Genomic DNA, 23,374 nt, shown 5'->3' with positions numbered 1-23,374 from the left:
TTCAAAACAGCCACGTAAAAAAAACGGCCCGTTGGAACAGAACCCCGTTTTTCCCATTGAATTCGGCGGCATTCTGCGCCAAATTTTCGTATGTTTTTCATCCGTTTATGGCTCGAAAATAAGCCGTGTGAACATACCCTAGTTGTTCCCCACAGATAACAGTTGATTGCTGGGGTCGCAGCGTATTGACAAAGGATCCTTTAAACAAATTGGGATTGTCCAAAGCGGAGAAAGGAGTTTTGTAAACTTATGAAAGAAACAGAATAGTACCTGTATGTGTCTGAATGCTCACCAGGTAATGCCACCATAGCTCAGAAGTCCTTATTTTTCATTAGATTGCCCAGTTCTGTGCAGAACAGTTTATTTTGCTAGGGTTTGCTGTGGGCAGGATTACCATGTAAAATACTACAGTTCCCATGATTCCTCTCAGACATTGCCTATATTTACAGCGGACAACATGCCCCCTTCATTACATGGTGTAAGGTAGTGCTGTAATTATGCAGTGCAAAATCAGCGAGCAGCAGAATCTGCTGCCTAGCATGTGAAACACACTACCTCCAGAGAAAGGTAGGGAGGAGCAGGGAAGATAAGATAGAATCGGTATCCAGCATATGTTAGAACTGGAGACGGATTTCACTTGACAACGAGAGCGCAACGCTTGACAGCGGCAAAAGCAGGGGGGCGATAAGAGTGAAGGGACAACAGGAGAAAAGAAACATAGGCCATAGAGGCAAGCAGTATACATTGTGAATATGTAATGTATTTTCTATTGGAAATGAGAAATAGAAAATTGCTAAGCTTTTCAGGTACACTTTACAGCATTTAAGGAATTTGACTCCATTTTCTAAAATGTTATGTTTAAAGGGCAAGGTAAAATTTCCCTGTAATTTAAAATAAGTTGTCAAAAAAAGACAAAAAAAAAGTACTGTAAACACTGACATCAAGTGGACATATTGAGAACTGCAAAAGTTCAAAAACGGACTACCAAAGCTCAATTACTTATGCCTAAACTATAGGTGACTTTCGGTACTAGATTGACCCATCCTCTCTGGTTTTAAGAATATAATTACAGTAGTTAAATGTTAAAGGGGTTGTCCAGGATTAGAAAAATATGGCTGCTTTGTTTCAATGGGTTGTGTCTCGTACTGCAGCTCAACTTTGATGAAGTAAATGAGGCCGAGCTGTAAAACCGTATAAGACTTATTTCCTTAAGAAAGCGGCCATGTTGTTATAATCCTGGACTAACCCTTTAAATGTGTGCGCGATTCCACGTCTCCCATGGGCTGAAGTTTCTGAATAATAAAATATCAGGTGGGATCTGATTGGGCTGCTGCACAACAATATGGGAATGCACTTGACGAATGGCTGCTGTCTGTGGATGATATAAAAGTCTATTGCCAATCAGTCACATCTACCCCATCCTGCAGTGAACTGAAGTTTGGATACCACCTGTAACATGCATGCTGCTGCACAGGGCGCAGTCTCCAGCCTCTCCTGTGCTTTGTACCTGTATTTCTGGATCGCCGGTATCCTGCTCACAATTTTGAATACTCTAGAAAACTATAGCTGCTGATAGAGGTGATCTCACCACAACTCCCTATGTGATGTCTGGGCAAGGAATCATGGGATATGCAGACAATGATTTCCACAATAAAGATGGCGGGCAAAAACTGGATTACTAGAGGTGGCATCGGAGAAAATAGAAGTGTAACGTTATAATGTGGGATTGGATAGGGGTGGGAATGGTTTCATGTGTCTGCTGGAGTTTCTCTTAGATACATTTTTACAGACTGCTTTAAAGCGAAACTCTGGTTAAAAGTATGTTCCATGTACTTATCTGTGACCGTCTGATAATCCGGCATATTTGTTAATCTGGCAGTTTACCTTCTGAAGTCCCTATGGATATTGTGTTCTGAGCGGAGAGCTTCCTTAATGTATGTATCACAAGGACATGGAAATGGCAGCACAGTATCCAAATCATAGATAAACTTCTGCCCATCTCTGCAGTCATGAAGCAGAACAACATGATAATCCTGTAGAGAAAACCAAAATGAAGGTTATTATTTCATCGTTATATAGTGGTTGTAGTTTAGAGAATTTACGTCCATGCTCCAGTTAATTTAACCACAAACCATCGTTCACGTTATTCCCACAGGATGAGCGGCAGCAGGTCACCTCTGATGCCGCTTATCTCCAGGAGAAACCATAGGATTAAACAGGAGACAAATCCTGACAGCAGAGGTCAAGATATACAATCCCCACAGATAAAATTGTATCAGCAAATCCAGAAAAAAAAGGATGGCAGGATTCAACAATAAATGGAATATTTATTGCTATTTTAAAGTTACTTTCCAACATTTAAAGCCCTGTGCTTTTTAAATCCAACATTCAATGCCGATTCATTTCTTAATATATCTTTATAGGGCTAGATCTGTTTCGGATACAAAAGATAACTACTCTGCATAGGAGAAAAGTTAAATAAAATTCTGGCTGCCTCCTGCCCTCACTAGGGGGCGCTTACTGCATACTATTTATACATTGAACTCAATAATAACAGTATGCAGAGAGCTTCTAAAATCCCTCTAGTGGTGTGACTGAAGACCGCACTATTGTGATCATTATAGACACCTTTGCACTGAAATTATGTTCATCCGCTTACTAAATGCAAATTTAAGCAACTTCCTAAAAAGTAAATTTCCTTTTTTAAGTAAAATAAATAAATCCTATCATATTGCTGCTGTAGAGTGTTTAACTCCTGTACATCTCTGGTTGTCCTGCTGCTTCTGACAGATCCGACAGCACAGTACTCCTATCAGAGGCTGACATCATCTGCTTTCCCCTCCTGCCTCTGTTATATACGCTCCGTAGGTCAGCCGCATTTCCTGGACCGAACACAGTGCAGGGAGCCGGGCTCCTAACATCCTAGTTATCTATGACGCTAGGTGTCCCTGCCTCTCTGCGGGACAACTGTCCAGTAGTATAATCATGTTCTCAGTACGGGACAGTTGTCGCGCAGCGAGGCAGTGACACCTAGCGTCATAGATAACTATGTTAGGAGCCCGGCTACCTGCAGTGTGTTTGGTCCAGGAAATGCATCCCGACGTATGGAGCGTATATCACCGACCAAACATGCTCGTGTGTGAGGCTCCTTAGAGATAGCAGCAAGGAGGGGGAGGAGGTTTTATATAGCAGTTCGGAGAGGGGGGAGAGCATTCAAGTGTTGAGGAAATGCATATCACACAAGCTGAATTGAATCAGCATAAATAGGGACGATAGTACAGTGAGGGGGGGGGGGGGTGAATATATAAAAAAAATAAATAAAAAAATAAATCGCAGGCCAGGCTATGTAGCACTTAATCTACAGGAGGAGAGATCACACATTTCTCAGCATCAGTGTCTGTTGGCACATCCCTCATGGGCTGCAGAAGACAGCAGCATCCGGGAGTCACAGACCTTACATCCAGAATGTATTACTGGGCTGGACACGACCACATCCGAAGTCTGAAACCAACGAAGGTCTGAAGACTGCAGGTGTAAATGTAGTGCAACATTTTGGCCACGTAATGGAATTACTTCAGAAAATTTCTCGAGCCACTCCGCAGAAACTAGCCGAAATTCCGCTGAGGAAAAACTGCACCATTGCCTGCGTTTTTATACTGCAGAAAATGGTGCGCATTTTGCTGCATTTCTCTCAATGCCGGGGGATGGTGACATCTCCACTGAAAAAGGCAGCAATTCATTCCACTTTCCGCAGCAGGACTTCACACGCTGCAGTACGAAAAATACGCACAACAGGTCAACTTCGGGTCGGAAATGTTACGCAGCGTGGGGGATGAGATTTGTTTAATCTCACACACTTTGCCGTTACTGTATTCTGCTTGCGGAAGGCAAAAACGCAGCAATGACGTCGCGTGTGGACGAACACTTTTAAACTCCAGTTAACCATTAACATATGTAAAAAAAAAATGTTTTACCTCAAAAGGTGTCCATAGCATTTAGCTTTACTCCTATGTAGGTGATTAGGGGGTGAGGGGCTTCCCCATGAAGGACATTTATGAGATATCCTCAGGATGTCAAATAGATGCGGGTCCCACCTCTGGAACCAGCACCTATCTAGACCGGGGCCCCCTAAACCCTGTTCTACTGCTCTGTGTTGCGGTAGAACCAAGTAAATTCCAACCATGACTTATAAAATAGCCTAGCTCGCATGCTACACTGCTTCCGTAACTGCCATTTACTACTATGGGAGTTACGGAAACAGCGTAGATCAGCGAGTTACACTGTAGCCGTCTTAACTCCCAACCCGACGGAAGCAGGAAAAAAAAAAAAAAAGTAGAACTGGGTTTAGGGGACACCGTATGCGCCACTCCCACACAGACCAAAAGGATGGTCTTTGGCCGAGTGACATCCAGCGCCATTTTCATGTGGACCAGAAGCCGCGGCCGGACAGTAAGATGACGACTTCCGGCCATATTTTCAGACGCAAGGACTAGGAGCAGGTAAGTTATGTATGTGTATGTTCATGTTATACTGTGTGATTACCACTGTATCTAATCCTCCTACACTGTGCATTCGCTCAAAAAACTGGCGGCACACAGTGTAGGAGGTTTGAACATTCAACCCCCTCCATTCTCCTGGCACTAGCCAGGATAAAGGAGGGGGGATTGTGTGAGTACACTAGAGCGAGTGTGTCTTCTCCAAATTTGCAGCATAAAGCAATGAGGTTGCTCAATGCTGCAATTTTAGGAATTGCTCCCTCTAGTGACCAGCACATGGAAATTTTATAAATTAGAAACTAATTTATAATATTTAATGACTTGAGAACAAATTTCAAAAAAAACGTGGAATCATTTATATACTAACTCTTTAACAAAAAAAAAAAAAAAATCCCAGCGACACATTCCCTTTAAGAGCGACTGCTATAAGGGCATATTCATACAGCGATAAAATTTTGTTTAATAAAAAAAAAAAAAAAAAAAAAAAAGTGTGAACATGTCAAATACGCTAGCGTTTTTTTTTTAAAAGTGCTTTCGGCGCGTTATTTCCATGTGGTTAAGAGTTTTGTGCACACAGACTATGGGAACATTTGGCGTGGTTTCAGCACACTTCACGTGACAAAGATTTTTAATGATTTTTTATTTTTACGCAACGCATAATTTCAAAATTATTCTGGCGGGAAAAAAAACTCCCTTATGTACTAATGACACTCTCCCCTTTATTTCAATGGGAAGCTCAATCAAGCTACTCCCAACGCATATTTTGGTGTGTAAAACACGCCAAAATATATGTGTTGGGTGCACGCTGCATGGACAGGGCCTAAAGATATTACAATACGAAACAGAAAAAAAAACACACGAGTTGCTGTTCAAGGGAGAACAAACTTTAATGTAAAGCTTTAGGAAACAGGCAATGTAGAATTGAAGCTGTTAAGCCGTCATGCGGTAGGCACGCTAGTCATCGTCTTCACATAGGGCTCTTCTGTCTCATTGGCCACCCAAGGCCCCATGCACACGAACGTGCTTTTGCGGCCGCAACTCCCCCCCGAAAATCCACGTGAGAATTCTGTCCCCATTCATTCCTATGGGGCCATGCACACAAACATGCTTTTCATGGTCCGTGCATGGCCCAGGAGCCGGGACCGCAGAAAGAACGGACATGTCTTATTACGGCCGTGTTCTGCGGTCCGGGCTCACAGGAAATAATGGATGTGGCCATGTGCATGGTCCGCGATTTGCGGGCGGCTCGCAGGTGACACTCCCTGGCCAGCCGACCCGAAAATCACAGCCGTGCACATGAGGCCTAACACCTTGACTCCGTGATAAGAGTCCGGAACACAATATTTTGTCTACAATGGAACACTTTGGCTTTAATAGTAAGAAAACAGCGGTCCATCCTTCATATTTAGGGATAACCCTGGGAGCTTGAGGTTAGAAAAGAAAAAAAATTACCAACCCAAATTACTGGATCCTCCCTGTTGCCAGACCGCTGTTTCCATATAGGTATCTGAAAATAAGAAACATGGTAGATGTACCAGAGCGAGCAACAGGTAGCAGCAAAATAATTCATACATTGTAGAGATCAGGAAAATAGTGACATTATGTATAGACACAACATGCAGCGCAACATCACGTACAAACCCAAGAAAATCTCCCACACAGCCAAGAACCCTGTGATAGCAGAGCAGTATTACATGTTATATTGAGATGCATAGAGGACACAGTATTATAGTAGTTATATTCTTGTATATAGGGGCAGTATTATAGTAGTTATATTCTTGTGTATATAGGGGCAGTATTATAGTAGTTATATTCTTGTATATAGGAGCAGTATTATAGTAGTTATATTCTTGTATATAGGGGCAGTACTATAGTAGTTATATTCTTGTACATAGGTGTCAGTATTATAGTAGTTATATTCTTGTATATAGGGGCAGTATTATAGTAGTTATATCCTTGTACATAGGGGACAGTATTATAGTAGTTATATTCTTGCATATAGGGGCAGTATTATAGTAGTTATATTCTTGTACATAGGGGGCAGTATTATAGTAGTTATATTCTTGTATATAGGGGGCAGTATTATAGTAGTTATATTCTTGTATATAGGAACAGTATTATAGTAGTTATATTCTTGTATATAGGAGCAGTATTATAGTAGTTATATTCTTGTATATAGGGGGCAGTATTATAGTAGTTATATTCTTGTATATAGGGGGAAGTATTATAGTAGTTATATTCTTGTACATAGTGGACAGTATTATAGTAGTTATATTCTTGTATATAGGGGCAGTATTATAGTAGTTATATTGTTGTATATAGGGGGTAGTATTATAGTAGTTATATTCTTGTATATAGGGGCAGTATTATAGTAGTTATATTCTTGTATATAGGGGGAAGTATTATAGTAGTTATATTCTTGTACATAGTGGACAGTATTATAGTAGTTATATTCTTGCATATAGGGGAAGTATTATAGTAGTTATATTCTTGCATATAGGGGAAGTATTATAGTAGTTATATTCTTGTATATAGGAGCAGTATTATAGTAGTTATATTCTTGCATATAGGGGAAGTATTATAGTAGTTATATTCTTGTACATAGGGGGCAGTATTATAGTAGTTATATTCTTGTATATAGGGGCAGTATTATAGTAGTTATATTCTTGTACATAGGGGCATTATTATAGTAGTTATATTCTTGTATATAGGGGGCAGTATTATAGTAGTTATATTCTTGTATATAGGGGGCAGTATTATAGTAGTTATATTCTTGTATATAGGAGCAGTATTATAGTAGTTATATTCTTGTATATAGGGGACAGTATTATAGTAGTTATATTCTTGCATATAGGGGCAGTATTATAGTAGTTATATTCTTGTACATAGGGGGCAGTATTATAGTAGTTATATTCTTGTATATAGGGGGCAGTATTATAGTAGTTATATTCTTGTATATAGGAGCAGTATTATAGTAGTTATATTCTTGTATATAGGGGGCAGTATTATAGTAGTTATATTCTTGTATATAGGGGCAGTATTATAGTAGTTATATTCTTGTATATAGGGGCAGTATTATAGTAGTTATATTCTTGTATATAGGGGCAGTATTATAGTAGTTATATTCTTGTATATAGGGGCAGTATTATAGTAGTTATATTCTTGTATATAGGTGGCAATATTACATGTTATATTGAGATGCATAGAGGACAGTATTATAGTAGTTATATTCTTGTATATAGGGGGAAGTATTATAGTAGTTATATTCTTGTACATAGTGGACAGTATTATAGTAGTTATATTCTTGTATATAGGGGCAGTATTATAGTAGTTATATTGTTGTATATAGGGGGTAGTATTATAGTAGTTATATTCTTGTATATAGGGGCAGTATTATAGTAGTTATATTCTTGTATATAGGGGGAAGTATTATAGTAGTTATATTCTTGTACATAGTGGACAGTATTATAGTAGTTATATTCTTGTATATAGGGGAAGTATTATAGTAGTTATATTGTTGTATATAGGGGGTAGTATTATAGTAGTTATATTCTTGTATATAGGGGCAGTATTATAGTAGTTATATTCTTGTATATAGGGGGTAGTATTATAGTAGTTATATTCCTGTATATAGGAGGCAGTATTATAGTAGTTATATTCTTGTATATAGGAGCAGTATTATAGTAGTTATATTCTTGCATATAGGGGAAGTATTATAGTAGTTATATTCTTGCATATAGGGGAAGTATTATAGTAGTTATATTCTTGTATATAGGAGCAGTATTATAGTAGTTATATTCTTGCATATAGGGGAAGTATTATAGTAGTTATATTCTTGTACATAGGGGGCAGTATTATAGTAGTTATATTCTTGTATATAGGGGCAGTATTATAGTAGTTATATTCTTGTACATAGGGGCATTATTATAGTAGTTATATTCTTGTATATAGGGGGCAGTATTATAGTAGTTATATTCTTGTATATAGGGGGCAGTATTATAGTAGTTATATTCTTGTATATAGGAGCAGTATTATAGTAGTTATATTCTTGTATATAGGGAGCAGTATTATAGTAGTTATATTCTTGTATATAGGGGCAGTATTATAGTAGTTATATTCTTGTATATAGGAGCAGTATTATAGTAGTTATATTCTTGTATATAGGGGGCAGTATTATAGTAGTTATATTCTTATATATAGGGGGCAGTATTATAGTATTTATATTCTTGTATATAGGGAGCAGTATTATAGTAGTTATATTCTTATATATAGGGGGCAGTATTATAGTAGTTATATTCTTGTATATAGGGAGCAGTATTATAGTAGTTATATTCTTGCATATACGAGCAGTATTATAGTAGATATATTCTTGTATATAGGGGGCAGTATTATAGTAGTTATATTCTTGTATATAGGGAGCAGTATTATAGTAGTTATATTCTTGTATATAGGGGCAGTATTATAGTAGTTATATTCTTGCATATACGAGCAGTATTATAGTAGATATATTCTTGTATATAGGGGGCAGTATTATAGTAGTTATATTCTTGCATATACGAGCAGTATTATAGTAGATATATTCTTGTATATAGGGGGCAGTATTATAGTAGTTATATTCTTGTACATAGGAGCAGTATTATAGTACCGTATTTTCCGGATTATAAGGCGCACCGGATTATAAGGCGCACTTTCTATGAGCGCCTTATAAGCAATCTTGTTTCATATATAAGGCGCACTGGATTATAAGGCGCAGCACATTACCGTTAAATAAACCATTGCTCAGACTGCAAGTCAAAATTTATTACACTTTTTAACAATAACTTGCAACTGGTTCAGCTGTAATTGCAAATCAAAACGTTTACCGTACTTTTTCAGTTCATTCCTCCACCAGAAATCCATCAAATCCGTCATCTTCAGTGTCGGAGTTGAACAGTTGGGCGATTTCGGCATCAAGCATGGGGTCCTCCTCTTCATTATCCGAGTCGGTCTCGTTGCTGCTGCTAGGCTCTTCAGTGGTGATTCCAGCCTTCCTGAAAGCTCGGATGACACTGGAGACTGATACATTCTTCCAGGCATCCACGATCCACTGGCACATAGTGGCATAACTCGCACGGCGTTGCCTCCCTGTGTTGGTGAATGTGTGGTCACCTTCTGTCATCCAATGCTCCCATGCAGCTCGCAATTTAACTTTAAATGACCTGTTGATGCTGATATCTAGCGGCTGGAGCTCTTTGGTTAATCCACCAGGGATGACAGCAAGCTCCGAATTAGTTTTCTTCACTTGGGCTTTGACAGTATCGGTCACGTGGGCGCGCATCGAGTCACAGACCAATAGGGATGGGGATTTGTGAAAAAAGCCACCCGGTCTCTTGACGTAGACCTCCCTCAGCCACTCACTCATCTTCTCCTCATCCATCCAGCCCTTTGGGTTAGCCTTAATGATGACACCAGCAGGAAAATTTTCTTTAGGCAAAGTCTTCCTCTTGAAAATTACCATGGGTGGTAGTTTCTGGCCATTAGCCTGACAAGCGAGAACTACAGTGAAAGATGACTTCTCATTTCCTGTGGTACGTATAGATATCGTACTGGTCCCTGTTTTCTCAACAGTACGGTTTACGGGGATATCGAAAGTGAGGGGAACCTCATCCATGTTAATAATGTGTTCTGGCTGGATATTCTTTTCATTTATCTTGGTTATGCAGTAGGTGCGGAAAATGGCCAGCTTCTCTTCATAATCCTTTGGTAATTGCTGGCACACAGTAGTTCTGGTGCGAATGGAGAGATGACGCCTTTTCATGAAACGAAAGCACCATGAAGGACCTCCTCGAAAGTCCTTGATCTCCATGTCACGTGCTAAAGCAGTGGCTTTGAGTCGAATAGAGACAGTGGAGACGCTTCTACCTGCGTTTCTCTGTTCCATAACCCACTGTTCTATTTTGTCCTCCAACTGTGGCCACCTTGCTTTGTTTCCTCGGAAACTCAGTTTGGTCTTCTTTACTTGGCGGAGGGCATCTTCTTGTTTTCTCCACTTACGCACCATGGATTCATTAATGTTGAATTCTCTTGCAGCTGCCCTATTTCCATGCTCTACTGCATAACTTATAGCTTTAAGCTTGAAACCTGCATCATAAGCATGTCTCTTAACAGGAGGCATTTTTTGGGGTAGTGGGTATAGTTAACGCTAAAGCACAGATATATTGCAAGGATCCTGCGCACAGAGCTGTAAGTATCACTCAGTGTGGCTCCTGACTACGGTGGCCGTAATGCTCAATCCATTTATGGATACTGTAAAAACCCAAGTGAAGAATAAATTCATAGGCGCACGGGGGGGAGGAGCATGGTGTGTGCTGTGGTATGCCGCCGCCGACCCCTGCCGCCCACGATAGAGGTAAAGGATCCTGTATGAACCCCTCTCTTTACTGTCGGGTTCATATATAAGGCGCACCGGATTATAAGGCGCACTTTCTATTTCTGAGAAATTCTCAGCATTTTATGTGCGCCTTATAGTCCGGAAAATACGGTAGTTATATTCTTGTATATAGGGGCAGTATTATAGTAGTTATATTCTTGTATATGGGGGCAGTATTATAGTATTCATATTCTTGTATATAGGAGGCAGTATTATAGTAGTTATATTCTTGTATATAGGGAGCAGTATTATAGTAGTTATATTCTTGTATATAGGAGGCAGTATTATAGTAGTTATATTCTTGTATATAGGGAGCAGTATTATAGTAGTTATATTCTTGTACATAGGAGCAGTATTATAGTAGTTATATTCGTGCATATACGAGCAGTATTATAGTAGATATATTCTTGTATATAGGGGGCAGTATTACAGTAGTTATATTCTTGTACATAGGGGGCAGTATTACAGTAGTTATATTCTTGTACATAGGAGCAGTATTATAGTAGTTATATTCTTGTACATAGGAGCAGTATTATAGTAGTTATATTCTTGTACATAGGAGGCAGTATTATAGTAGTTATATTCTTGTACATAGGAGCAGTATTATAGTAGTTATATTCTTGTATATAGGAGGCAGTATTATAGTAGTTATATTCTTGCATATAGGGGCAGTATTATAGTAGTTATATTCTTGTACATAGGGAGCAGTATTATAGTAGTTATATTCTTGTACATAGGGGGCAGTATTATAGTCGTTATATTCTTGTATATAGGATCAGTATTATAGTAGTTATATTCTTGTACATAGGGGCAGTATTATAGTAGTTATATTCTTGTATATAGTGGCAGTATTATAGTAGTTATATTCTTGTATATGGGGGCAGTATTATAGTAGTTATATTCTTGTATATAGGAGGAGTATTATAGTAGTTATATTCTTGTATATAGGGGCAGTATTATAGCAGTTATATTCTTGTATATAGGAGCAGTATTATAGTAGTTATATTCTTGTATATAGGAGGCAATATTATAGTAGTTATATTCTTGTATATAGGAGGCAGTATTATAGTAGTTATATTCTTGTATATAGGGGCAGTATTATAGTAGTTATATTCTTGTATATAGGGGCAGTATTATAGTAGTTATATTCTTGTATATAGGGGGCAGTATTATAGTAGTTATATTCTTGTATATAGGAGCAGTATTATAGTAGTTATATTCTTGTACATAGGGGCAGTATTATAGTAGTTATATTCTTGTATATAGGAGCAGTATTATAGTAGTTATATTCTTGTATATAGGAGCAGTATTATAGTAGTTATATTCTTGTATATAGGAGCAGTATTATAGTAGTTATATTCTTGTATATAGGAGCAGTATTATAGTAGTTATATTCTTGTATATAGGAGCAGTATTATAGTAGTTATATTCTTGTATATAGGGGCAGTATTATAGTAGTTATATTCTTGTGTATATAGGGGCAGTAATATAGTAGTTATATTCTTGTATATAGGGGCAGTATTATAGTAGTTATATTCTTGTGTATATAGGGGCAGTATTATAGTAGTTATATTCTTGTGTATATTGGGCAGTATTATAGTAGTTATATTCTTGTACATAGGGGCAGTATTATAGTAGTTATATTCTTGTATATAGGGAGCAGTATTATAGTAGTTATATTCTTGTATATAGGGGCAGTATTATAGTAGTTATATTCTTGTATATATTGGGCAGTATTATAGTAGTTATATTCTTGTACATAGGGGCAGTATTATAGTAGTTATATTCTTGTATATAGGGAGCAGTATTATAGTAGTTATATTCTTGTATATAGGGGCAGTATTATAGTAGTTATATTCTTGTGTATATAGGGGCAGTATTACAGTAGTTATATTCTTGGAGATAGTACTATTAGTCTCACCATCTTATTTTCATTGGATAGGAAGATGGCATAAAAGTCTTCCAGAGGTTGCTGCGCCCGATCTCGGACATACTCACACAGCTTCCACACATTTTCTTCACTGTCAAAAGCAATATAAATGTATTATTACATAACACGTTATTACGGTACATTCCTTCATTACTCCTGGGCTTACGATAAAGTAACATTTCCTCCGTAGTCCCATGGCAGTGAATGGACTGACGTATATTGTGTTCTACTGGTTGAAGGTTTTTTTGTATAAAAATTGTTTACATTTTGAATAACCCCTTTACATGACAAGTAAATAATCCACTATAACGCCATGTGCTGTGCCTGCCTATTACTCCATGGTGACTGGTGTTTCATAGGAGTCTTACCAATAGCAGCTGGTGTAGCAGCAGTCACCGCGGCCTGGCAGTACTGGGGACGCTAATGCTGCCTGCATGGCATCCAGCCCGTGAAGCTCACGACCAAGTCACAGCGTGTCTCCAATCTCCCATCCTGCAGGATGACAACTACGGCAACAGGAAGTCGTTACCCTAGAAACCAGGAGGCAAAGACTATTTAAGAATACAAGCGCAGTCACGTGTCTTCCCCGCCAGACCGTTTTTTAGCCTACCAGACCCGCTCCCTCCATGAAACTACAATATCCATGAATCCCTCAAGTCGTTTCTTTGGAAAGGAATCATGGGAGCTGTAGTAGCGTTCAGCGTTACCTGCAGTGAATCTATCTTGCTAGTGGCGCCTGGTTTCGCGTAAGGGGCGTAGCATCGTGGAATTGAACCAATCAAATCCCTTATTAACTTCCCGCGCTAAAACTCAACTGTACCAGGCTATGAAATAACATGTACATCCGCTGAGGATGTGTCGTAGGAAAAAAAGTTCCACATAAGTTTTCATTCTGACAGACTGGGCGTAGGATAAAGTGTTGTTTATTGAGGGGTGTGTCGATAGAAAATGATACACTGTGTTTTTTGGACGCGATTCGGCTCCCCGTAGTTATTCGTATTAGGAAAAAGGCCCAGCGGCGGAGCGATCTGAGTGTAGCAGTACGGTTCGTGAGGGAAAGTTTGTGGCGCCAGAATTTGGAAGTGTACGCGGTGAAAAGATGGTGCAGCTTCGCAGCTCGACCGGCTCTAAGGGCGGTGCAGAGCCCCAGTATTGCGAGATTAGTACGCTGCTGGATTATAGCTCCGATGTTTTGAGTTTGGAGTCTCCGCAGGCCAAATATACGAGAAGCTCCAAGAGACCGCCAAACAATACCTCAGGGAGTAAGGAGCGGCGTCGACGTGTGAGTATTGTAGTATTTACCGAGGGGCTGTGGTGCATGCAAGTGATGTAGGGCGACACACCGCGCCCTGTGGGTGACTGGACATGTTTTATGGCGATCTGGCAGCTACAGGATCATCAGTGTGTTTTTTCTTGTCATGGAGGATGCTCGCTGCGCTGCTGTTACATATGTGGGTGACTTGAGTTGCGTTTGGTGGTGGCGGTGCCCTGTGTGACTGGTAGTCGGTTAGTAGTGGTGCCCTGAAGCCAGCTATGGGGGAGGGGGCAGCACTGGCTTGGCCCTGTGTTGTGGCTGTAGTCTGGGCTTGTCCTCGCTGGCTGTGAAGGGTCCTGGGTGCTTGTGAGTTGTGCCTGGCGGTCATGTTTGTAATCTAGCCACAAATCCTGTCTGGATGAGGGGCAGATCTGTACGTTATTTCTGGACGCTCCTCACACTGCTATGATGTCGTATTGAATGTTGTGGATCTGCGACCGTCCTCCCTAAGGCCCCATGCACACGACCGTAAAAAATCTCTGTAGTTGCGCACCGCCATACGGTCTGCAATTACGGACCCGCCCGGTTCTATTGGCCGCAGACACCTTTCCGTATCGCTGCGATAGGCTGTCTGTGCCGTGAATTATGTAGCATGTCCTAGTTTTCGTGTTTTTTTTTTTGTTTTTTTTTTTAACGGGCCGTACTGAGCACGCCCCGAAAATGTGGCTCGTGGCCTGCCGTGATTACGGGCACAGCCGTGTGCGTGGGGCCTTGGTACATTACTTGGGGTCCTTTTTTATACTTGCCCGTTTCGGCCGTAACTGCGCGCATACCAATGAGATGGCTGGTTGATGCTCCTTTCGCACGGAGCTCTATAAGGAGACGAGCGCTCGTTACTACGATCTCTAGTCCCCAATGCATTTCTATCATGTCGGAAGCGCGTCTCCCTGTTTACACGGCCAGATGTGCCGCCGACAATATCGTCTGCTGTGTAAATGATACGATCAGCCGATGAACAAGCGTTTTCTCGTTCATCGGCTGATCGTTGCCCTGTTTACACAGGGCAATGATGGGGAGCGAGCGTCGTGTGAGCGCTAGTTTGCCCGATAATTGGCCCGTGTATAAGGGCTCACGTGGGCCGTGTGAACGAACGTCGATCAGCGAGACAGGTCATTGATGGGCGCGCGTTTGCTCCTTTCACATGGCGCTAGCGTGGGGACGAGCACTTGTTACTCCCGTCGCTCGTCCCCATGTATTTCTATCATGTCGGCAGCGCGTCTCCTTCTTTACGCAGCAAGATGTGCTGCCGACAATGATATTTTCTGCTCATGAACGAGCGTTCCCTGTTTACACAGGGCAATGATTGGTAACTAGCCGCCTGTGAGCGCTCGTTTGCCCGATAATTGTATCTGATTTCACTAGTCGCATGGTTTAGTTGTGTCAAGTCTTCGTTGCCCGTGACGCCGCGTTATCTGGTAAAACCTTAATGGAGCTATTATAAGGATAGAGAATAGACTGTCTTATATCGGTCACGGAACCTTTAAAAATAAAAACCATTGCCCCGTGTGAGCCGTACCCGACATACATCCACCCCTTGTGCTGTCAGTCACACAGGACACATAAATGTAAGGGTGGGGAACAAAAGTAACAGCCACCCACTTTATTGAAGATAAAGACTCAATTGTAAGTATATAAACAAGAGAAACAAGAAGTCCATAGATATCAAAAGAAAGTTGGAAATAGATTTTTTTTTTATTACAAATCAAAAAACATAAGAATCTAAAACAGGTCTTTATAACTGGATCACAGTGTAAATAGAGTATGAATGACCTAACATAACCTCCATGTTATGCTTACCCATATTTCCGTAGTGTAGTGGTATGACCCAGTGGATAAGGGGCGCAACCTTATCCACTGGGTCATACCACTACACTATGGAAATATGGGTAAGCATAACATGGAGGTTGTTAGGTCATTCATACTCTATTTACACTGTTTACGCTTATTTGTGTTGACTCTAGCTTTACTGCCTGTTTCATCTGACACATACTCTCTATCTGTGCATACCTTGCTGGTTTAGGATTAAGATAGATGTGTCTTTTGATATAGCAGAGAAAAGGGAAGGTGAAACCAGCGCTGAAGTGGAAAATCTGTTAAAAACGGGAATCTTCTTCCAAGGTTTAATGTTGCTTTGTTAAAAACAATGGACAACGAAAAATAGTGGTGACGGGCAGGTAATGTCCAAAGTACAGAGAGTGTTGAGGGAGATAGGCGGTAGCCTACGCGTTTCAGACCCCTGCTGGGTCCTTAGTCATGGCTTATGGTTTCTTTTGATATACTCTATTCCGTTTATTTCTGTGATATATTGTGTCATACTGTGATCCAGTTATAAAGACCTGTTTTAGATTCTTATGTTTTTTGATTTGTAATAAAGATTTTCTATTTCCAACTTTCTTTTGATATCTATGGACTTCTTGTTTCTCTTGTTTATACAATCTTCTTGTTTGTAGTAAATCAGGTCACAAAATCTACTGATTAAACCAAAAAGAAAAATCTTGATATAATATTATTTAATCAAAATATTTTTATTAGTAATTTATTACACATAAATACAAAAAATGCAAATACAAAAATAACCCCCCTCCCAAGTATATACTATAGACATTTAAAATATAATAAAAATCTATATGCCAGGTGTAATATAATAGGTTTCAAAAGATAGTAGATATGATAATATCAATGTTAGGTCCTCATACAGCAAAGCAAGCACCCTAAAGATAGATTAGAGAACATGTATATACATGCAATAGCAAAATCAGAACACTCAGGAACTGATGTGAATATCGCTACGCTGACAGGTCACTCCAGTCACAAGAGTATGGTGATAATAATAAACCATGGAGCAAAAAAAACAATCAGAAGAAATTAACTACCAAAGGTGATAGAGATGGACTATACCTGCAGAGGACATGATGAATGTGAGAAACACCTGGACACCGAGAACCTCGACGCGCGTTTCACAACCTTCGTCATGGACATTGCAGGCGCTAGACAACGAACGTCTCCCTGGTGTTCTCCACAGCCGGCAGATATACAGCACTTGTCATGGTTGGGGTCACATCGGGGCATTGTAGACGCCTTGTTGCTTTCTGTAAAGGTTCTTCTCTGCGTCGGAGCCTCAGTCGTCGATCCGGTCAGGAACGCGTGCTGCGCTGTTTTGTCTTGCAAAACGATGGACAACGTGGCAGAAACTTGACAGAAGCCGTTACAGGGAATGTGTCAGCTGAGGCCTCAAAACTGCTGAGCGTGATATAGCGGAGGCAGTGTAACGGTCACCAAGCAATCAACGTTAAAGGGGTCTTCCTATCAGTGACATTTATGGCATATCACAGGATGCGCATCCCACGCCTATTTCTGATTGGATAATTGGGAGTTACAAAAGCAGCGTAGCTTGCTGAGCTATGCGGTTTCCATAACGCCAGAATAAGTGAATGGCTGTTACAGAAGCAACGTAGCACGCGGGCTGCGCTGTTTCCGTGACTGCCGTTCACTTCTATGGGAGTTACGGAAACCACTTTGCTCAGCAAGCTGCGCTATTTACATAACTCCCGACCTTCTAATCGGAAAGTCGGGAGCCGAGAAAGGTAAAATGGGATTTAGGGGACCCAGTTCTAGAGATAGGTGCGGGGCCGTCATCCATCTGACATTTATGGCATGTCCATAATAATTTTAGCGTCCCTGTTACAGCTGCAAGTCCTGGCCCAACTGTGGGTCTGTTGATCCTATTAAATAGTATCCCAGCTCCCTATGTTGCTGGTAATTCGTGTCCTTGTACCCGTGGTTAAGCCATGACTTCCGGCCGTAATACGGATGCTAAAGTTATTACTGCCGCCTGGATGAGGCCTTTGGCTGATGTCACACAAGCCTAACTTGCATTTTTATTTTTATCTCTATTTTTGTCAATTCCACTTGATGCTTGATATGAGGATGGATATTTGAGTTAGGGCCTGTTCACATCACCGTTCATTTCCGTTACGGGGTTCCGTCAGGTGAACCCCGCAACGGAAAGTGACAGCACAGCTTCCGTTTCAGTCACCATTGATCTCAATGGTGACGGAAACATCGCTAATGCTTTCCGTTCGTCACCATTCTGTCTGGTTTCCGGTTTTACGACGGAATCAATAACGCAGTCGACTACGCTATTGATTCCGTCAGAAAACCGGAAACCAGACGGAATGGTGACGAACGGAAAGCATTAGTGATGTTTCCATCACCATTGAGATCAACTTTCACTTTCCGTTGCGGGGTTCACCCGACGGAACCCCTGAACGGTGATGTGAACAGGCACTCAACTGCAATTGCATCTGAATTTCAAGGTTTTGAGTGGAGTTAGGCACTTATTGTAATTTGATTACTTCGTGACTAAATGGTGGCATAGTGTTACCTCAGGATGATTACATTTTTCTTCCTTCTATTTTCTACTAGGGTTCATCCTCTAACAAAAAAGATAATGGTGGCGGCCATGCTCTGCGCTCGCTAACCAAGAAAAAAGCTGAAAATGGGCACAACCTTTCAGATTCAAGCTTGGACAAAACTAACGAATCACTAAACATGAGTAACACAGAAGAAAAAAGATTTTCAAGGTATGTACATCCGAGATTCTGGTGTTCTACGCTGCTGCTAGTTGGTAGGTGTGTGTGTGTGTGTGTGTGTGTGTGTGTATATATATATATATATATATATAATACGCACGCACGCACAGTTTTTAAAATAAATACTAGACCTTTCTATGTATTTCTATTGTTCAAAGTTACATCCGTATGTTATGTCTGGTAAAAATTAGCATTGAAAACTTCTTGTCTGTCCTTTTAGGAGACTCGCCAGATTGCAAGCAGATTCAACAAATGACAGTTGCAAAGAAGGTACTGAATCTCTGCTTCAACGTTTTGTCACGTTTTTCTGTTGCTTCGTGTCACTGAAAAAAATGTAGACTCCTCAGATAAACAATATTTTGCACGCTACTTCTCATTATTTCAAGATCTAATCCTTTAAAGGGCACCTGTCACCAGGCAGACCCCATTAATAGGGTATCTATAATGTGATTCTGTGATGCAGCTTGATTTAATTTAGATCGTAAGATTTCCAGGTGCATGAAATGAAGGCAAAGTGATCTACATGGTCGTGGATGCAACTACATTCAAACACAAGTGCCGTGACCACGTGATGTTTATTAGGCCAGGGGGTGGTGTAAATTTGCATTAGGCGCACTGATAATACCCGCTGAATCACTTTTTAAAGAACATCTGATAAGATTCTGTTTACAGGGATGATGGAATTACTTCAACCCCTTAAAGGGAATGTGTTGCCAGAAAAACATGATTTTTTTTAAAAAATTAAACATTTAGTGTGTGGGTGATTAAACATTGTTCAAATTTTGTTTATTTTTTTGCACGAGTCCATGTAATATTATAAATTATTTCTAATTTATAATACTACCCATTTTTGGTCACTAGATGGAGCTGTTCCCAAAATTGCAGCATTGCAACATTGGGTTAAAAGCCCTCGCTCTAGTGAGCTCTCAGCATCCCCCCCTCCTTTATCCTGGCTAGTGCCGGGATAAACGAGGGGTTTGAAAGGTTTAACCTCCTACACTGTGTGTCGCCATTTTTTGAGGTAACCCACAGTGTAGTAGGTTTACATACAGTAGTAAACACACACAAACACTAACATACATTGAAATCTCTTACCTGCTCCTGCCGCCGCGGCTCCCTCCGGCCCGTCCGCTCCCTTTGCTGCCGCTGTTCCATGTGCACAAGTCCGGAAGCCGCGACCGGAAGTAGTAATATTACTGTCCGGCCGCGACTTCCGGTCCACAGGAAAATGGCGCCGGACGGCGCCAATTTCGAATAGGACTGTGTGGGAGCGGCGCATGCGCAGTTCCCACACAGACGCCGTACACGGCAGTCAATGGGACGGGAGCCGTTCGCAGTCCCTATGGGACTGTGGCTGCCGTATTCCATGTCTGTGTGTGTCGTTAATCGACACACACAGAAATGGAACAAAAAATGGCAGCCCCCATAAGGAAGAAAAAGTGTAAAAATAAGAAACAGTAAAACACAAACACACAAATGAAAATAAACGTTTTTATTAAAGCACTAACATCTTTAACATATAAAAAAATTATTTGTGATGACACTGTTCCTTTAATGACCGGGCCATTTTGCACGTTAATGACAAAGGATTATTTTTTGTTTTTTCACGGTTGCATTCCAAGAGTCGTAACTTTTTTTTAATTACGTCGACATAGCCGTATAAGGGCTTGTTTTTTGCGGGACGAGTTTTATTTTGTAATTCTACCATTTTTAGATGCTTATAATATATTGATTAACTTTTATTAACTTTATTTTAGGAGAGAATTGAAAATAAGCAGCTATTCCAGCATTAATTTTCACGTTATAAATTTACGCCGTTTACTATGCAGCGTAAATAACATGTTAACTTTATTCTATGGGTCGGCACGGTTACGGGGATACCAAATATGTAAAGGTTTTATATGTTTTCCTACGTTTGCACAATAAAAACCCTTTTAGAAAAAAATTACTTGTTTTTGCATCGCCACGTTCCAAGAGCCGTCATTTTTTTTTTTTTTTTTCCGTCGATGTGGCCGTATGTGGGCTTGATGTTTGCGGGCCAATGTGTAGTTTTCATTAGTACTATTTTGGGGTACATAGGACTTATAGATTAACTTTTATTTTATTTTTTATGGGCGGAATGGGAGAAAGTGAATTTTGCCGTTGTTTTTTTTGGACGCCGTTCATCCGGCGGTTTAATTAATGTGTTCATTTTATTGGTCAAGTTGTTACGATCGCGGGGATACCATATATGTGTATGTGTGATTTGTTTTGACACTTTTACTGAATAAAACCACTTTTTGGGCAAAAAAAAGTAGTTTTATTTGATTTTGACTGTAATTATTATTTATTTTTTTCAACAAACTTTATTTAACTGATTGACATTTTTTTTTTTAAGGCCCACCAGGGGACTTCACTATGCGATGTGCCGATATAATGCTTTAGTATACTTAGGCAATAATGCTTTGGTATACTGTCAGTGTAAAACTGACAGGCAACCTGTTAGGTCATGCCTCCGGCATCGCCTAACAGGCAGTGGCGGAAGACAGACCTGGGGGTCTTTGTTAGACCCCCGGCTGTCATGGAAACCCGACGGCGACCCGCGATTTTTTTGCGGGGGTGCCGATCGGGTGACAGGGAGCTCCCTCCCTCTGTCAAACACATTAGATGCCGCTGTCACTATTGACAGCGGCATTTAATGGGTTAAACTGCCGAAATCGGAGCGCGATTCGATTCCGGCAGGAGCCAGGCTGTGTATAACAGCCGTGCTCCTGCCGCTGATCGCGCGGGTACAGTGGCAGTACCCGCGCGATCACAGGACGGATATATGCGTCCTCCTGCGCGAACTAGCAGCTGCTGAGGACGGATATATCCGTCCTTCGGCATTAAGGAGTTAAAGAACTTAGATGGCTTTTCCCATTGCAGACTCATGGTGTTGAATAGCCTTTGCTGAGATGCGTTTACAAAATTTGCCATCATTAAAGTGGTTGTCTCCTCAGCTGATAACCTCAGGCCCCATTCCCGACAGACATCTGATTTTGCTGGTGGAAGCTGCGGCCAGCCAGACATTAATGAAAGTCTGTTCTTGTATTGCAAGGATGACTCGAGTGCTCCAGAGCAGGAGGCTAGTAGGGTATATTGAAGGGTTGTCTTTACCTTCGCCTATTTTCAGGTCCCTTCATCAATGTCCTCCAACCTGTCTCTTTCCAGCTGTTGCCAAACCACAAATCCCAACAAGTCCTGACTGCCTGTATCTGTCAGTGCGTTCTAAGGCCTCATGCACTCAACCATGTTCGGTCCTTGATAAACAGACCACATGTCGGCCGCGTTTCCTGGACCGAACACAGTTGAGGGAGCCGGGCTTCTAGCACCATAGTTACACTACCGTTCAAAAGTTTGGGGTCACCCAGACAATTTTGTGTTTTCCATGAAAACTCACTCTTATATTTATCAAATGAGTTGCAAAATGACTAGAAAATATAGTCAAGGCATTGACAAGGTTAGAAATAATGATTTTTATTTGAAATAATAATTTTCTCCTTCAAACTTTGCTTTGGTCTTTGAATGCTCCATTTGCAGCAATTCCAGCATTGCAGACCTTTGGCATTCTAGCTGTTAATTTGCTGAGGTAATCGGGAGAAATTTCACCCCATGCTTCCAGAAGCCCCTCCCACAAGTTGGATTGGCTTGATGGGCACTTCTTGTGTACCATACGGTCAAGCTGCTCCCACAACAGCTCTATGGGGTTGAGATCTGGTGACTGCGCTGGCCACTCCATTACAGATAGAATACCAGCTGCCTGCTTCTTCCCTAAATAGTTCTTGCATCATTTGGAGGTGCTTTGGGTCATTGTCCTGTTGTAGGATGAAATTGTCTCCAATCAAGCGCTGTCCACAGGGTATGGCATGGCGTTGCAAAATGGAGTGATAGCCTTCCTTATTCAAAATCCCCTTTACCTTGTACAAATCTCCCACTTTACCAGCACCAAAGCAACCCCAGACCATCACATTACCTCCACCATGCATGACAGATGGCGTCAGGCACTCTTCCAGCATCTTTTCAGTTGTTCTGCGTCTCACAAATGTTCTTCTGTGTGATCCAAACACCTCAAACTTCCATTCGTCTGTCCATAACACTTTTTTCCAATCTTCCTCTGTCCAATGTCTGTGTGCTTTTGCCCATATTAATCTTTTCCTTTTATTAGCCAGTCTCAGATATGGCTTTTTCTTTGCCACTCTGCCCTGAAGGCCAGCATCCCGGAGTCGCCTCTTCACTGTAGACGTCGACACTGGCGTTTTGCGGGTACTATTTAATGAAGCTGCCAGTTGAGGACCTGTGAGGCGTCTATTTCTCAAACTAGAGACTCTAATGTACTTGTCTTGTTGCTCAGTTCTGCAGCGGGGCCTCCCACTTCTCTTTCTACTCTGGTTAGAGCCTGTTTGTGCTGTCCTCTGAAGGGAGTAGTACACACCCTTGTAGGAAATCTTCAGTTTCTTGGCAATTTCTTGCATGGAATAGCCTTCATTTCTAAGAACAAGAATAGACTGTCGAGTTTCATATGAAAGCTCTCTTTTTCTAGCCATTTGGAGAGTTTAATCGAACCCACAAATGTAATGCTCCAGATTCTCAACTAGCTCAAAGGAAGGTCAGTTT

At 40.8% G+C, this 23,374-nt stretch overlaps 2 protein-coding genes across 6 annotated transcripts in view; one reads left to right on the top strand and one right to left on the bottom strand.

The window, feature by feature from the left end:
* The window catches only part of NTAQ1 (N-terminal glutamine amidase 1), a 144,171-nt gene extending 130,534 nt beyond the window's left edge, over positions 1-13,637 (bottom strand). Inside the window, exons 1-5 of one of the 4 annotated variants that reach the window (XM_075825768.1) lie at positions 13,543-13,637; positions 13,204-13,365; positions 12,827-12,926; positions 5,953-6,003; positions 1,885-2,033 (exon numbers count right to left, since the gene is read on the bottom strand). In XM_075825768.1, coding sequence (XP_075681883.1) covers positions 1,885-2,033; positions 5,953-6,003; positions 12,827-12,926; positions 13,204-13,271 — 368 coding nt within the window. In that variant the 5' untranslated portion in view covers positions 13,272-13,365; positions 13,543-13,637. Of the gene's footprint in view, positions 1-1,884; positions 2,034-5,952; positions 6,004-12,826; positions 12,927-13,203; positions 13,500-13,542 lie in introns of those variants that run through there. The other 3 variants (XM_075825767.1, XM_075825771.1, XM_075825769.1) reach the window with 3 other exon arrangements.
* Positions 13,638-13,734: 97 nt separating this feature from the next.
* ATAD2 (ATPase family AAA domain containing 2) overlaps positions 13,735-23,374 on the top strand; it is a 46,404-nt gene continuing 36,764 nt past the window's right edge. Inside the window, exons 1-3 of one of the 2 annotated variants that reach the window (XM_075825765.1) lie at positions 13,735-14,117; positions 18,576-18,733; positions 18,963-19,012. In XM_075825765.1, coding sequence (XP_075681880.1) covers positions 13,935-14,117; positions 18,576-18,733; positions 18,963-19,012 — 391 coding nt within the window. In that variant the 5' untranslated portion in view covers positions 13,735-13,934. The remainder of the gene's footprint in view (positions 14,118-18,575; positions 18,734-18,962; positions 19,013-23,374) is intronic. The other variant, XM_075825766.1, reaches the window with a different exon arrangement.

Source organism: Rhinoderma darwinii, chromosome 5 (assembly GCF_050947455.1).
Source record: "Rhinoderma darwinii isolate aRhiDar2 chromosome 5, aRhiDar2.hap1, whole genome shotgun sequence".
Lineage (NCBI taxonomy): Eukaryota > Metazoa > Chordata > Amphibia > Anura > Rhinodermatidae > Rhinoderma > Rhinoderma darwinii.
This window is presented reverse-complemented; position numbering and strand designations above follow the sequence as displayed.